A 16,630-nucleotide genomic window follows, 5' to 3' on the forward strand; every position below is an offset into this window, starting at 1 on the left:
CATATAATAATGATAATGGTGAAATAATATTTTCTTCTGTTTCCTTCTTCCCTTCTAACCGAAAAAAAGTTGAAAATACAGAAGTAAAATGAAAAGATGGGCAGGAATGGATGTTATTAACATTTTGGATTGCAAGCTGAAGTGTAGGTCAATAAGGAAGAACACAGAGCAGCTGTACTTACATTTTGAGGAGATTCCAAAGTCCTATTGCTAATTTTTAATTCAGGGTCATTGTAGGGTGTGTTAAAAGTAGTACAAAATTATAGCTCAGTCTTTCTTCTTTAACAATATCTGCAATTTAAATGGAAGTCACAGAAGTGTTCTGCTATTGAAAGCCCATGTTTCTTTGACACAGGTCATACAGAAAAGTGTTTGTATGTGATTGCTTAAGGGACTAATGGAGTTGTGGGGGAGAAACTAAAAACTTGGGGTATTTTAACCTGAATAGTTTTTAGTAAATAGTATTTAGTATAACTGACCTGTAGGCTGAATGACAAAGTTGGTTTGACTTTCAAAGTCATTGGTGAGGATTAGAGTTTTTTCTATTATTAAACAAAAACATGAAAAAAAAGCAAACAGCAGAAACTTGAACCCCCAATACATTAATGAAAGAGGATAGAATGGATTTTTTACATCTTCAAAATGGAACTGTATTCCAAATTACTTGTTTTCAGGAGCAGATGAGAACTGAGATAAATAACATGCTTAGGTAAATATTCCCAGTCCAAGTACTTAAGAGGATTAGTCTGTTAAACTACTGGGATTAGAACATTTTAATAAATATTTAAGAGTGTGAAATTTCTGTACACTAGAGGGTTGATATGATGTGTGTCCTAGTAAAATGTGACAAAAATGGAAATATTCCTCATTATCATTAAGTGGAAATGTGATGCCAATTAACATGGGAAATTGTTATGGATGGACAAAAGTAGGCATAAGCCTCTGTTATGATGGGTGCAAATGACTGTATTGTAAACTAACAGAACCCAGGGAGGAGCAACATGTACTTTGTTCTGCTGAAAGTGGCTTATTTTTGTTCCACAGAAATAAGTTTTTCTACTTACATGTTATTTAAACAATACTTCAAATTAAATCAGCAAGATGTTAAGAGGAAAATAATCTAAAGCTCCAGAACCTAGCAGTTAGTGCTTAGTGTCTGTTATCTCACTGCTTTTGGAACAGTTCTTACTATTTTTTTACATACATGTGATGTGGTAAGAGTAAATACTAAGTAATTACAGACACTGATTCAGACTTGAAGAGAGTGTGGAAGGGTGCTCTTTAGCCAAAGAGAAAATGCCAGGGCAAGAGACCTATTTAATGTTGGGGTTCTGATACTGGGCATATGCTTGTGCCTTGCCCCTGTTAAACTTCCTAGCAGAAGTTAATTCCTGTTGGCTTAAGGAAGGAAGGATCATTTTCACATAAAAAATAGATTCTGCTGGTTAAGAAATACCATGAAATTGCTACAGCCAAAGCTTTCCAAAATTGCTTCAGCCCTGTATGAGACTGCAGCAAAGCTGTGCTTCCCAGTGCTGTCAGAGTCATAAGGACCATAGCATGCAGTGTGGTCTGAATTGTCAGGACATCACTGGGTTTCCACTGTATCTCTCACAAATGATGTTACCAAGACCCCCAGCAGTGTCCAGTATCCCTCTCAAATACAGGAAATGCCATAATTTTTATTTCACAGAAAAACTTCTGTCAGGAGCTGTAATTTCTGTTGTATCAATAGATATGCTCTGATACTGACTGGAAGCCTTGGACAAGGTACATGGTACTTGTCAGCATATATTACTGCTCATCAAAGTGTTTAGAGAGCAAGTGATGATTGAACTTCAAATCATAGGTTATCTTGGCTTTATTTCCCAGCCTACTGTTAGAGTTAGGAGTACAATTTCAAGCTCTTTCTTTAGGTTATATATTGAGGGAGAGGAGGCATCAGCTGTGTTTCCTCAGTTTTAGTTGAACACGCTGGTGATAATTACATTTTGTCAGAAAAAAACCTGTTGTACTTTATAGTCAAACTTCCACATTCAACTCCACCCCTCCCCAAATAAATAAAGTTCTGCCTTTACAGCTTCTCTTCAGATTTTGAAAAGTAGAGATGAATAGGAATGATGTTAAAATGTATTTTTTTGGCAAGATGAGACAATTGTATATGTTATGACCACTTTTCTCATCCCTGCTTGAGCAGTGGGTTTAGACAAGGTGACATTTAGAGGTCCTTTTCCAACTTCATTCTATCATTCTGTTACTCATGGATAAGTACTTGTGGTTTTGTTTTCCTGTTGTTTTTTTTTTTCTGTTCTTGTTTTGACATTGTATCTTTCCCAAAGCATCACTATGACCCAGTACTTATACAGGGGTATTGCTTTTTTCCATGTGGGAATGATTGGGGTGGAGGGGCTGGGGACTTGTTTTTTCCCTCAAGCTTTGAACTGCCAAAAGAAAAGAACTCTTTTCAAAACCAAAGAGTAATGCAAAGTGCTTCAGTTTTCCAAGCATCTGTAGTTCTATTTGAGTAGGGAAAAGCTGTATTTATGATAACTGTTTGAGAAACCTCACCTCTGAAGAAAAGCAGGGAGGTAAGGATTTTAGGACTTTTGTTTCTAGAGAGAAGACATGAACATCACAGTCAAGCTGTAACGTAGCTTCTGCAAAATATGTCCCCCTTATCGTTATGGATACTTGACTAATTTGTTTCACTGGGGTTATGGGATTCCATTCTGTTGTCCCTGCTATGTCCCTACTATGTTTTATGGTGAAAAAGGCACAGTGCAGTAGCAGAAACAAGTTACTATAGTGCTGGCTTTTGTGACCTCTTTGCTTCAGTAATGAATCTTGAGAGCTTGATGAGAAGTGAGCAGCCCCAGAAGGCTGAAGGACAGAAGGCTGTGGGATGGGCTCAGCCACTGAGCTCAGGGCTGCCTTGGAGCTGTTCTGGGTCAGGTCAGAGCAGCTTGAGGAGATCCCTTGTGCACTGCCAGTTTGAATCCAGAAGGAGGAATGAGTGCCCCAGGTCTCAAAAGTCTTAGGCAATGTTAAAATGCTGATAGCTGAGCAGTCCCGTTAGAAGTGTCTCTGGTAACTGTGCTGTCAGTGATAACTTCCCCAACTAGACAGAAGGACAGAACAACAGAAGCACAGTACTCACTGAAAAGAGCATGGAGCAGTTTGTGTTGGTCCTCTGTGCTTTGATGAAAACTGGAACACAACTTTACAGAGTGGTGTGCTGGCTTGCTTTACTGAACTGTTGCAGTCATGCCTGCAGAAGGTGTATATCTTCTAACAGGGAGCATGGGAGAAAAACTAGTTATTAGACTTCTGCATTTTATTGATGACTGTTGTGGCTCAGGAAAACGAAATCTTATAGCCAAATTTTAGTACAGCTTTTACTGTAAAAAGTGGGAGTTATTTTCCTCAAGAAGAAAATTTAACCTAATGAACCAGCTTATATCATACATGATAGAAAAGGTATTTTCTTTCCTACAAAAGAAAAAAAATCAAGAAGAATAGGTACAAGCAGTCTGCTCTACTAGAAGGCTGTCAAAATATTAGTGCCTTTCTTTGTTTTGTTCCAGTTCTGCTTTCTTCATCTCTGGGACTGTTTTTTTTTAAACTATTATCAGCACCTAATAGATATACGAGGTTTTCGTTGTGGCAGGAGGATAATACTGGAACAGAAGGAAGTGTGCCTCTTTTTGTGGCACTTAGTAATGAGCCCAGAAATTATTTTCTTGGATCTGAGCTAAGATGAAGTTTGACTGTACATGCCAAAAAAAAAAAAAAATTAGCACAAAACTCTTGAAATTGAGATCATGACTCTTGAGTTTTTTACGCAGTGACTGGGGACTAAGACAAGATTGTAGACTTGATGAAGAGAGCAAGTGTTTGCATTATATATATTCTACAGGAGGAACAAAATCTCTTAATGCTGGAACATGAAGTGTTTCTTTATTTCATTCTTTTAAGCTTCGTATTCTTTCAAACTCACTTATTCATTTGAATTTTTCAATGCATCATCAGACTATTTAAAGGTCTGTATTTTCTAACAGTCATCTCTATGCTAAGGATGTATTACTGTACGGGTTTCTTTTCTAACACATCTGACCCCTTGGCTGCAAAATAGCACTTTGGACTTCTGTTAAGGAGTTTGCTTTCCTTGGCCATTTTTAGTGTAATTCTAAGCTTTTACAAACCCTTAGCAGCCTATCTGTAGTTATGTTTTAGTCCTTATTAACTGACATGTACTTTCAGAGAATGAATACTTTTAATAATTGCAGATTTAAAAATTGTGTTTGTGTATGGGAAGAAATTTAATTATTTCCAGAATACACAGACTGTTTGGTGCTTATATTCATTCAACTATGCCTGTGGAGTGTTTTCTTCAGCAGCTCTTTGTTTTGGACTTGTAACTTTTTGCCAGTCCAAAAATTGCTTCCTGGAATAGTATTATTAAAGAAAATGCTATGTATTAATAAAACGTATGCTCAAATATTATGTATTTTGACTTTTATATCTTCACAGAACCATTCTCATGATAATTTACTGGATGCTAGTGACTCAAAGAAACAAGCAGCCAATCAGCACAACTACCGTACGAGATATGCAGCAGAAGAAACTGCAAGGCCTGCTGAAGAGTTGGAAAATGGACACAGTTCTTCAGATGTAAGAGCCTTATTCTTAAGGCAGTCTTACACATTCCATTTCTATGCATAAAGCTCCTGCTTCAGCGAATGAAACCTTGTTTTTAGTGGAAACTCAAGTTACATTCTTAATTGGGTGTTTCCTTTCACCTCTTTAAAAAATTATGTTGTATTAGGTTTTCATATGCTGTTGTATATGTAAGTCAATTAAAAAGTAATTGACAAAGGAGAAAAATGCTCATTTGTAGGGGTATTTTCTAAAGTATATGCAATTTGTAAGCCTAGTCAGTACTGCCCACGTGGCCTAGCAATATGGTCACCAACTTTAGGTGACCCTGTTTGAACAGGGAGGTTGGATAATATGACCTCCAGAAGTCCCTTCCAGCCTCAATTATTCTGTGCTTCTGTAGCTATGGCAGAGAATGAGTGAGGAGTACATAATGTTCCAGCCTCAATTATTCTGTGCTTCTGTAGCTATGGCAGAGAATGAGTGAGGAGTACATAATGTTCATATTGCATATGAACATATTTTTGTTTGATATTAAAAAGATGCGGAAATACGATGTTAAAAATAATTTTCAAGAAGGTAAACTAATCTTTTCAAATGGTGATGAAAAATGTTGCTCTACACTGCATCTGGCCAGGCACAGGTATCTTCGTGCTTCTTTATAAAGTCCACTAAAGTAAAGGAACCTCCTGCAAACTAAAATTCCTTTTTAACATAAAGCTTCTAGAATACCAGATGTTTATAACGCATATAAAGCCTAGAAGAGTTTTCATTGTATTGTCATATATTATAACTTAAACTCTAAGGAAAATCCTTTCTTTTTCTCTGCTTCCCGACTCTTCCCCTTCCCAATGCCCTCTGCTCTCCTTATTAGGAAGGGGAAGTAGTTGTTGCCAGTGGTGGAACATCAGAGGATGATGAAAGAGCATGGCACAGTGATGGCAGTTCTAGGTAAGTGACAGTATAGATAACATACAGAGAAAATTCTTGCTAAGAAATCTTTAATATTTTTTGCTGTAAACAGTTAATGAATAACAACTAATACTTGTGCAGATTTAGAAGAAAAAGTGAAGAAGAACATGAAAGTTTCAGGATTTAATTTTCAGTCATATTGCTAACTAAAATTTAGGGAAGGTTTTTCCTTGTTTGCTAGAAGCAGAATTGTTTTGCAGGAAGGTATTTCTTATCAGGCACACAAACATTTCAGGCTGGTAGTAGCAGTTTCCTATGGTGCTCAGTCTGAGCTGTGCTCCTTGGTTTGAAATTAAAGAGCAAATAGAGCATCCTTTATTTTTTGTTCAAAGCTATTCAAAACCAGAAGTCTTGAAAACAATATCCAAACTTCAGTGTTTATCATCTTGAATTGATGAAGTAAATAACAGTGTTTACTTTGAGGGATGCTATAAGTTAAATTTCTTGCAAGACCAAATGATGTCAGGACTTTTGGTTTATTATCATTTAAATTGTAGCTAGAATATAGGGTTTTAATCATCAAGGTTTTAACTATCAAAACATTGTAGTTAGCTAGGCTGTTAACTGTAATCTTTTATTGAGTTATATTATGTAATCCAATGCACTTTTTAACTTTAGGGTTTAATTTCTTTTTTCTTTGTTATATCATATATAGTGACTATTCTAGTGATTATTCTGACTGGACGGCAGATGCAGGAATCAATTTGCAACCACCAAAGAAAATTCCGAAAATTAAAACAAAGAAAGCAGAAAGTAGTTCAGAGGATGAAGAAGGACCTGAAAAACAAAGGAAGCAAATTAAAAAGGAAAGGAAAAAGGGTATTGAGGAGAAGGATGGACCATCAACATCACCAAAGAAGAGGAAACCCAAAGAGAGAAAACAAAAGGTTAGATGTTTGTGTATTACAGGTTGCTCATTCCAGCTGACTTAGAAATAATTGGATGAATGATTCGGTTACATATACAACCTAATATTGTCTAATTTTAAAACACATAGTGACTTTTTACTCTTTAGAGATGGTAATTAAAGACCTCTTGCAAGACAGATGACTATAATGATATGCTTTCTGAATATGATACATTTGATGTAAGGAGCACTTTTAATGTCCTTATCGCTATCCTTGCTCACACCAGAAACTTTCTTTCTGTGGAAGTAGAGAAATTAAACTTCCAATACAATTGAGTATTGTTATAAAATGCCAGTATTTTTTACAGCTGTGCTGACTTGTCTTCTTATATAATTGCAATTTTTTTTAGATCTGCATAATCATATAATTTTTTTCTGTCAATTATATGATACATGATATTTGCATTATGCTTGTCAGTATTGACTCCATCAAGGGAAATATGACTTGATCAGGACTTTGTTGTTGTCTGTATTTTGTTTGCATTCTAATATAACGTAATTACAATTTATATCAGTATATAGAAATTTCCAGTGATTTAGTTATTTTCAGCGTGGTTTTTGAGAGGTTGCTTTGTTTTTAATTGTTAGATCTGAAAACTTCATTTTTCCTTCTTTCTTTACAGAGACCAGAAGTGATCCATCTGGTAGATGTTAGTTATTATTGTAAGCTTAAAGCTTCTATTTTTGCAGTACCCAAGGAAGCTAACTGTATCATCTAAACTAAGTACCTGTATTTTGTTTATTTATTAGGTTAGGAGTCCTCAGCATTCTTTAAGATAATTATTTCAGTGTTTTAGCCCTCATTAGAAGGTAGACTAACAAAACAGCTGTTCGAACACAGAGGTTGGCACAGTGTCAGATTAGCTGTGAATCTCTGGTATGGCATAAAGGATGTCAGGTGGTAATCTTTATTCTTTGTTTTGGCTACTTTTTCTGTATTGTACACAATCATTAGTTGCACTGTCAATACTAATAGTATATTGCTATTCATACGATCTGAAACAAAAAGAAGGTATCAGATGGAATAAGAAAGCAGATGAGAAAAATAGATGCTGGGGGACTTTTTAAATGATTGAAACTTCTAGTTTAGCTTCTTATTATAAAAAACTGGTTGACAGCCTAGTATTTCCACTTAGATTAAAACTAACCAGAGTGTTTTGGGAATCTTGCATCCATTTTAGTCCCAGTTATTGAGATATGGGACATCTTTGATTAAAAAAGTACCAAGGCTAGATATTTCAGACTGAAAGCTGACCTGCTTATTTCTTGAGTCAGAAGAAAATATGAGGCTGGAAGTATTGCAGAAAATCATCTCTCTTTCCTCTATCCCTTGGTAGCATTAATTATACCTGTCATTCCTGACAGATGTTAATCTTTGAAGTTTCTTGTGGTGGACATTTGACCTCCTTACTGAGCAGAGAGCTCACAGGCCTTTCTGGTAGAAAGTTCTTCCTCATTCTGATCTTGATTCTAAATTAGGTCTTTCAATTGAGGAAAGAAGTTCTGACTGTCTTTGTAGCCACACACAGAATCTTAAAAATTAAAAAAGGATGACATTCATCTCTATTAATGCATGGGTTTAATGATTTTGAATGGTGCTTACATTTCTAATCCCCCTCTACCAAAAATCAATCTAAAAAATGATACAGCAGTATCAGAAGAAAGACAAGGAAGAAAGATAAGGAAGGTTCACCCAGGAAGATCAAAAGTGCTGAACATTTTTTTTTTCTTTAGATCAGACACAGAGGCTGACTCTTAGAAGAGAGAGAGTTTGGAAGAGATACGTTGAAAAAGCTTGTATAAAACTATAATGGTTTAGAAAGGAATAAATACACAATGATTTCCTTCCTTGTTTTGTTATAGTGAGATGTTGCATCTGATGACACAGAAAGCTCAAAACCCCAAACCCACTTGAGTGTGTAGTCAGGTAGTGGAACTAATTACTAAAGGATTTAGTAGAGTTTCAGAAATTACTTAATAAAATCACTGGGAATAGTCCCTTCCTGATGAGTAACTAAATTCAGACTTCAGTTCCAGAATGTTTTCAACTGATGATTAATGTGTAAAGTTACAATAAAGGAAGGTTCTACCTTCCCATAATTCACCAGTTAGCTAGACATTTTGCTCTGATGTAGTGTATCAGTTTTTTGCAAGACAGACCTACTTGAACCTCAGAATTCACAAAGTGCTTCTATGTTATTGACTCATTACAGTAGAGATGTTGTATTTTTTTTTTTTGTGGGCTTTTGTTTTTTACAATATGTATGCTTTTTCCTGTGATACTCACTGGTGCAATCATCACAGTGCCCTTTGTCATGTGAAACCACATTTGAATTGATATAATGGAATTACACGTGGCATATCCTACTTGCAGTCTGGAGATGCAGTCCTCCAGCAGTGGCTGTATGAAGTGGATTTCTGTACAGACATCCAGGGTTGCTTTCTGTACACACTCACAAGATCCTGTTAGGAATTTCAAAGCAGCCTTGCCTGAATGGCTGTACAAACCCCTGCTTTATCTGACTTATTGGGTACAGAAAGCAGTGTGCACCTAGGATGAGCAACTGCCTTGAGTGTCATTGCTTACAAGTATGTGATGTAGAAATGCATTCTGAAAATGTAGTTCCATAGCACTTTATAGTAAATATAGTAAATGTGGATGTGCCCAATCCAGGTAATTTTCACATGATTTACCTCATAAATCTTCCTCCTTGTTTTGTGCAAGGTTCCTTAATTGGAGGCAGCTGTATAATTTTAGTGCTTTTTTGGCCAACGCAACCATGTGAATTTGGTTCAAGAGAATGACATGTTTCCATTGTATCCTTTTGGGCATGAGACATAATTACTGGACTGTTACTAATTTCAGGTTTTGTTAGAGTTCACCCCCACACACCCCCCAAAAAATCTCAAAAGGCAGTTAAGATTAATCCTCACAGTAACAATAATTTTGTACAAATCCTCTATGTTTTTTTCAGAGGCTGGCTGTAGGAGTTCTGGCAGAAAATGGTTTGACACTGGAAGAATGGCTGCCTTCAGCATGGATTACAGACACTGTTCCTCGGCGGTGCCCATTTGTCCCACAGATGGGAGATGAGGTATTGTAGTTTTTGCCTCTGTGTCCTTGCTTCTTTAGTTTGTTTTTGCCTTTTGTATTTTCATCTGTGCATTTTTCCCCCAGAGACTTTTTAATCAAAATATTTTGGATTTTCTTAAAAACATTCTTTGATCTGGCTAAAATTGCTTTTGCTTCTTTGTACTTCGAAAATATTCTGCATAGTGTTACTTTATATTATTATTCCCTGCTGTTGCAGTAGTGTTCCTTCTTGTATGCTATTCAGTGTGTGGATTTCCTTATGACACCTGTAGAAAAGCTGTGCGAGGTGCTCTATGTTGTGAAAGTATTCCTTAATTGTAGAGCATTTAGGATCCTGAAAAACAGGTAAGAAATCAGATATGAAATTAAGTCTGGAAAACATACTTCAGTTTGGGACTTGAAAAAAAAACCCCAGGAATCAAGCCTCCTGGGGAAGGTTGTGGGGTTTTTTGCTTGGTATGATTGTTTTGATGTCATTTAAAAAAAAATCATTTATTTTGAAGAAAAATACTGATATTGTCCTTATCACTTGTGTTCCTGATATAAAAAACTTCTGCTCATCTCATCACAATGGAAAACCACGAAAAAAGTTTTGTATATATGTATTTTATACAAACCAGACTGTAAATACTTTGTAAACATGACCCAGATGTCTCAAAATGCAGTAGCAAAAGTATACCCACCTGTTTCTGTTTTGGAATATGTAGCAGGTGAACATTACAGTGCATTCTCTGAATAAGTAGTATTAGGTAGAATGCAATCTTGAAAGCCAGAGTCTGTACATGTTTCTTAAAACCCCCTCAGGTTAAAATAAGAGGAAATAGCTGGCTTATGCTGTAATGGGCAGTGTGTGTTGTCTGTTTGGGGAGCAGCATGTTTTCTGAGTTACTAAACAGAGTTGTTGTATAGCTCACACTTTTAGAATGCTGTTGGAGAAATATTTGACATGGTGGCAAAATTGATTAACTTTGTTCCCAAGCTGAAGCTTTTTGTGGGCACCACCTCAGAAACAGAATCAGGAGCAGAGGTTGCGTGTGCAAGCAGTTTTGTTTTTACTGGATCACTTCACTGATCAGTTCATAGCACAGTTATGCAAAAATTACATCAGCAAAGTCTAGTGTGGGAGGGAAGGAGCATTTCAAGTTGAGAGTTGCAGCTAGAGAGAATGCTTATGGATTGATACCCTCCAGGAAGCATGTTTTGGAGACTCTGCTGTTCAAAAGATCAAGTCCAAATAAATATATTTGGTGCCTGATACCATCTGGATACAGTGAAGCAGCCAAGGATTTATCAGTACCATATTGCTCAGGAGACTTTAACATCATATTGGTTTAGTAAGATAAACAGTTGTGTTTGACTTGGCACCTGCTGAATACCACGTACAGTGTGTACTAGGAATATCTAAGTAGGGTACATCCTTTTGCTGAAAATGCTTTATGTGGGAAAACAGGAGGTTTTGTGTCCTGTGCCTAGAAAGTAGGAATAATTGCACCAATTGAGAGTAGGTTTGTAATCCAGCTGCTCTGTCTGAAATTCCTCTCTGATACTTGCCTTCCCCGGATTTGCTTAATATGTGAAAAGAAAGTATTCATCTAGAAAGTTACTTTTGACATTCACAGAAATAAAGGGTTGGTTTAATTAGAGGAATATTATGAGAAGAGATATTGTGTGGCCTTCCAACACTTTGTTGGATGGTAGGTATGTTTTATAAGATTTGGGGGGGGGGGTTATATTTAAAATTTGTTCTCAAGCTGTACAAACAAGTAAGAAAAAACCACTAGTGCTATATTTAGTTACACTTAGGGTATAAGAATAGCACATACCATCCATTTCCCTTTCTGAATAGTGCTGTTTACAGATCTCTGCCCTGTGACTTGAGGAACAGTGGAAACACACCAGAGAGATGGGCTTGCAACTTCACTGTCTGAATACCCAAATGCCAGGCATGTTTGTTGGAGTGTTCTGCCCTTAACACAATAAAAACCAGTTTTGTCTAGGTACTACAACAAACATGCAGAAGCAGGAATTCACCAAACATAAAAATATTATTTCCTGGGAAAAAGATGAAATTTTTTTTCATTTCACAAATATCTTGCAGTTTGTTCTTCTGCCAGAAGATGCAATGCTTAGAGTCATTTGCAAAATAAAGAATATTTCTCTTCTGTAAACAGTGGGTTGAATTTATGTAGTGGTTTAGCAGAAACACTGAGTGTAGCAGAGATTGTTTGTAGCCTGTGCCCTTTTTTTGTTTTGATTCACTGGAATGTATGGGAAACAATCATCACAATGTTGAGAGTGTAATGTAAATTTGCCTTCAGATGTGTCTCAGTAGCCTCTGTTCCTTTTCCTGACAGATAGATTCTGACAGTGCCTGGGAGATTCTCACTGCTTTCATGCCTTTTGTAGCTGCTGTATGTTTTGTCCCTATGAGGATATTATGCATATTGAATACTCTGAAAACAGGGATTTAAAAAAAAAGTGGTGCTGAGTTCTTCATTTAAAAAAAGAAAATTGACACATGACACTAAGAGTTCAGTACTCGTTAATGTAGAAACCTGGCAAAGACTTCTTTATAATGTTTTATGATACAAGTGTTTTGGCAAGTAGGTAGGAATACAAATATTAGTGTCTTTATTTGTGTATTTTAAAACTTAGAGTGATTTCTGCCCTGCTTTTTCTTGTTGTATTGGATCTTTACATTAAAGCTATCTTTCCTTTCTGCAATTAGATGGAAATCCCATGCTGGGACATTTAAAGAGCATCTTTTATTTGGCATAAATTGAACCAAGAATACAGCCACTTATCAGATCTTTGTTCTGACTAGTTTGTGGAACCTCTGTTTCGCATTTCAAATACATTCCTTGAATACATGTTAATGGGTTTCAGCTTACTAACTCATTACAGTGATGGCTTATTATAAAAGCATTAATCCATGTGGTATGATATATACAACAAGATCAAAGCAGAACTGGATTAGACTCTGGATGTCTGAACCATGGAAATATATACTAGAAGGATTTAAAAAATTAATAAGCATTGGAAATGTCTATTTTAGTTTTCAGGCATTTGTTAGGCTATTTTTTGAGTGATGTGGAAGCAAACACCAAAATCTTACCAGAACAATAACAGACTTTTCCTTCTAGAATATATTTCTTGTTTGAAAAAGATAGGCTAGATAGTGAGTTTAGTGATACTTGATAGTTAACTTAGGGCTGTCCTGCAGTGATGTCTAACCAGGTAGATTAATTGTTGCTGTCATTTAATTGCTCTATGGTACAATGATAAATGGATGGTTTTGTTAGTGATTTTGTTAGCCTCATTCATGTGTAATATAGGGTATTTTGTCCATACAGAAAATAATGTTCTAAGTGTTTTCTGCTCTTTTTTTTGTAAATGTTTCTATAATTTTATATAATAATTCTTTTTAAGTTTTCCTCCACTTAAATTTTGAGAACCCCTGACTTTGGCAGGAAAACAGACTGAAAAGTTGATGAAATAGAAAGTACACACATTGTATGACAGTGACTTTTTAGCATTTCAGCTCCACAGAGTCTTTGTAGGATAACTGTCACATTTCACTTTTAGGTTTACTATTTCCGACAAGGTCATGAAGCATATGTTGTAATGGCCAAGAAGAACAAAATTTATAATATTAATCCCAAGAAACAACCATGGCATAAAATGGAATTACGGGTATGACTTTTTTTTCTTTTTTGTTTCTAACTTAATATTAAAAAAAGCAAACAAATTCCCCCAAAACAAACAAACAAACCCAAAAAACCAACAAAAACCACAAACACGCAAACAAACCTAACTGGAAGTAAGTCCCTGATACAAGTAAATCTAGTGCTCTTAATATTGTAAGATAAGGGGGAAAATTTGACTTATAGTCAAATGAAATCAGACCTTGAACTTTACTACTTTTTGTATCACCTTGAGCAGATAAGATGGTTATACTTCATAGCAAAATATGTTTCAAGCATATTGCATTGTGAAATATAGCTCGTTGTGGAAGACTAAATTTCAGATTCTTGATTTTGACATGATCTGGCAGAAATATAGTGCATTCAATATACCCATGTTTTCATGTTTCAGAAAGCTATTTCAATTAACTTCAGTGGTGGTACATAGTATTTTATTTATTCTAGGAGCAAGAGCTGATGAAAATAGTTGGGATTAAGTATGAAGTGGGATTGCCTACTCTCTGCTGTCTTAAACTAGCTTTTCTTGACCCTGATACGGGTAAACTGACTGGAGGAGCCTTCACCATGAAGTAAGGAAAGCAATACTGTATGCAAATTGGGGGTTTTCTTGGATGGGGATGACCAGGGGGTGTTGAGGTTGAAAGTGGAATGATTACATTAATATTGCCTTGTGCTTTTCGAGTGTTGATTTTGAAGTGTTAATTTTATGTGGTTTATGCTTTTGCTGGTTTATTGCTTAATAGTTGTGTGTTCTGTTGTAATTAGGTACCATGATATGCCAGATGTCATAGATTTCCTAGTTTTGAGGCAACAATTTGATGATGCAAAGCATAGGCGATGGAATATAGGTGAGTTGTGGGGAAAGTTGTGTGGTGTGGTTTGGTTTGTTTTCCTAAGTGTCTACCTATTTTCATGATAGCTTTCTTAAAAGTAGATTATGGTAAAGAAATCCTAATACTATACTGAAGTCAGAGAGTAAACTCTGCCCATAGTTAGCTGGAGAGTTCTATGTAGTCCTTGACCAAAGTGGCAGCAAGCAAGCTAAATATTGCAGGTGATCTTTAAAAGAAAGTGCAGAGAAAATTTCAGTTGTATATTTGCAGAGAGAATAGTTAGGGATAGGTTTTAGGAATGTGGTGTTTGTTACTAGCTGAAAACTTCTTGTAGCCTATATATTGTTTGTATCTTTTTTTTTTTTTAATTGAAGGCCCTCCTACAACTGCATTGCTACTAGGATTATTTTTTATCAATTTCTGAAATTTCTGCTGAAAACATGGGAATACTTTTTCATAAATTGCAAATTGATGTCTAGATTGTACAAAAAGAATGCTCTTTCCATCTTATACTTTTTGAATTCTTTTCTAAACCCTATGGTTTAGCTTCACTGAAGCGTATATAGTTATAATTTGCTGCCAAGTGATGAGGGAATGACTTGGATTCTTTTTACTTTGCCTGTGCCCAGTTATTTCGGAGTACTGGATATTGGAACAATGCCCATGACTGGTAGGTCCTCCAGTCAGATCTATTTCCAAGTCATCTTTTCCATATGATGACAAAGATCAACTTTCAGCTGTGGAATGAATTAATCTCCTGTCCTTTGATATCCTTAGGTTGTATGCCTCTGCAGTATCCTTAGGTTGGCTACTTTACATGTATAAATTACATGATGCCATAGGAATAAGTTCCATATCATCTCATACTTCACACTATGTTGTCTGAAAAGACAGCTCATCTTCAGTTCTTCAGGGAATTTGGTAAAGACCCTACGCTTGTGATCCAATAAGAAATGTAAACCTTGATTTCCTCTCCAAGATCATTTCAGTTTAAAGATCTCATAAGTGACAAGGTTGATGAAGATCTACTAATAGGTCACTAAGCTTTGCTGTTTCCTTATGGTTATGGATCTGCAGTCTTGTCCTCCTCTGCCATGCCATGTTTTTGCACAAAATCATTGCAGCAGCAGCAGAATGATTGCCATAGTTTGTTTGTGACAGCCTAGCCAGGCTTCCTGAGCTGATGCTGTATTTCAAGAAATTTCCAGTCTGGAATAAATCCAAGCTACACAGAAAGTATTGGAAGTACCAGGACCTTTTATCAAGCTTCCAATGCAAATAATGTAAATTTTTGTTGTTGTCTTGGCTTTGTTTTTGGAAAAAATATCTGTGTATCTATTATATCTTTTAATATTAAATTTATATAATTGTATTAATCTTTTTAGAAGGAACAAACAAAATTTGAAATTACAGGTTCTTATTTGCATTCAGATTCTATTTACTGCATATTTTTATCTTACTATAGTTAAACTTCAGGTTTAATACTTGGGCTAAAAGCTATCCCAGTAGCATTCCTGCAGCTTCCTGCTGCGTGTCTTAGGCAGGTGTGCATGCCTGTCTCTTACATAGCAGCCACTGTGAGTTGCACATACATTTTTTGTTATCCTCAAGTGAGCATTATGCACGGATACTCAGTTCTGGAAAATTGCACTAGAGCCACCTTCTTCTAAAGGATTTTTGACTGCTTTCTGTATAGATGAGGTAGCACAGAGGACATGGGGAAAGCAGAGATTCAGGAGATGGTTCTTTCACTCATGTTTTCTGCTTTAGCATTCTGTCTGTAGGAATGCTGTGGCTCTTGAGAACTTAGAAGCAGCTGCCAATATATGCCTCTTTAAGTGGTTTTGATCTGCTTTATGTTCAGCTCAGTGAACTCACTCTTAGTTGTACCTATGGATGTTTCTTTGTAAAACTGATCACTAGGGAAGGCTGTATTGGAAAACTAATTTTATAGCTCTTCAGAAGATAAATTATTCTTTCAAAATAAAACATCAGCCCTTATTTACATTTTTGATCTTGCATTTCACATATTTCTGGTTTACTTGGTTCTATTCAGCACAATTAGGATTATTAATAGAAGCTTTATAATTGTCCTGAATTACTAGTTATCCATTACATTCAAATTTTTTTAAAATGTAGTAAAGAAAGCAGACCATTTTTGAGAATAGATTTACTTCCTATTATTTCAGACAACTTCAGCAAGCATTTGGGCAGAGGGTGGATGTATAGAAATGGAACAAATACTGCAGCAGCTGAGAGTGTGTATATATTCAAATCCCACCTAAAAATGTGTAGTTCTTGGAATCTCAAGCTTAAATTACATTTTTTCTTATATTGAACAGAATACTACAGTAAAATTGTTTCTTAATTTTGTGGCATGTGTTATAGAAAATGTTAGCCTTTATGATGGTGTGTAATACATGCATTCTCATGTGTAATTTTTTTTAATAATGCTTCTGACCTT

At 35.8% G+C, this 16,630-nt stretch overlaps 1 protein-coding gene across 1 annotated transcript in view; it reads left to right on the top strand.

Annotated features, from left to right (window-relative positions):
• The window catches only part of PHIP (pleckstrin homology domain interacting protein), a 108,898-nt gene that overhangs the window by 69,721 nt on the left and 22,547 nt on the right, over positions 1-16,630 (top strand). The window contains exons 21-27 of the mRNA XM_036380897.2: positions 4,531-4,671; positions 5,531-5,607; positions 6,284-6,515; positions 9,511-9,630; positions 13,215-13,322; positions 13,778-13,902; positions 14,099-14,181. Coding sequence (XP_036236790.1) covers positions 4,531-4,671; positions 5,531-5,607; positions 6,284-6,515; positions 9,511-9,630; positions 13,215-13,322; positions 13,778-13,902; positions 14,099-14,181 — 886 coding nt within the window. The remainder of the gene's footprint in view (positions 1-4,530; positions 4,672-5,530; positions 5,608-6,283; positions 6,516-9,510; positions 9,631-13,214; positions 13,323-13,777; positions 13,903-14,098; positions 14,182-16,630) is intronic.

This window comes from Molothrus ater, chromosome 3 (assembly GCF_012460135.2).
Source record: "Molothrus ater isolate BHLD 08-10-18 breed brown headed cowbird chromosome 3, BPBGC_Mater_1.1, whole genome shotgun sequence".
Classification (NCBI taxonomy): domain Eukaryota; kingdom Metazoa; phylum Chordata; class Aves; order Passeriformes; family Icteridae; genus Molothrus; species Molothrus ater.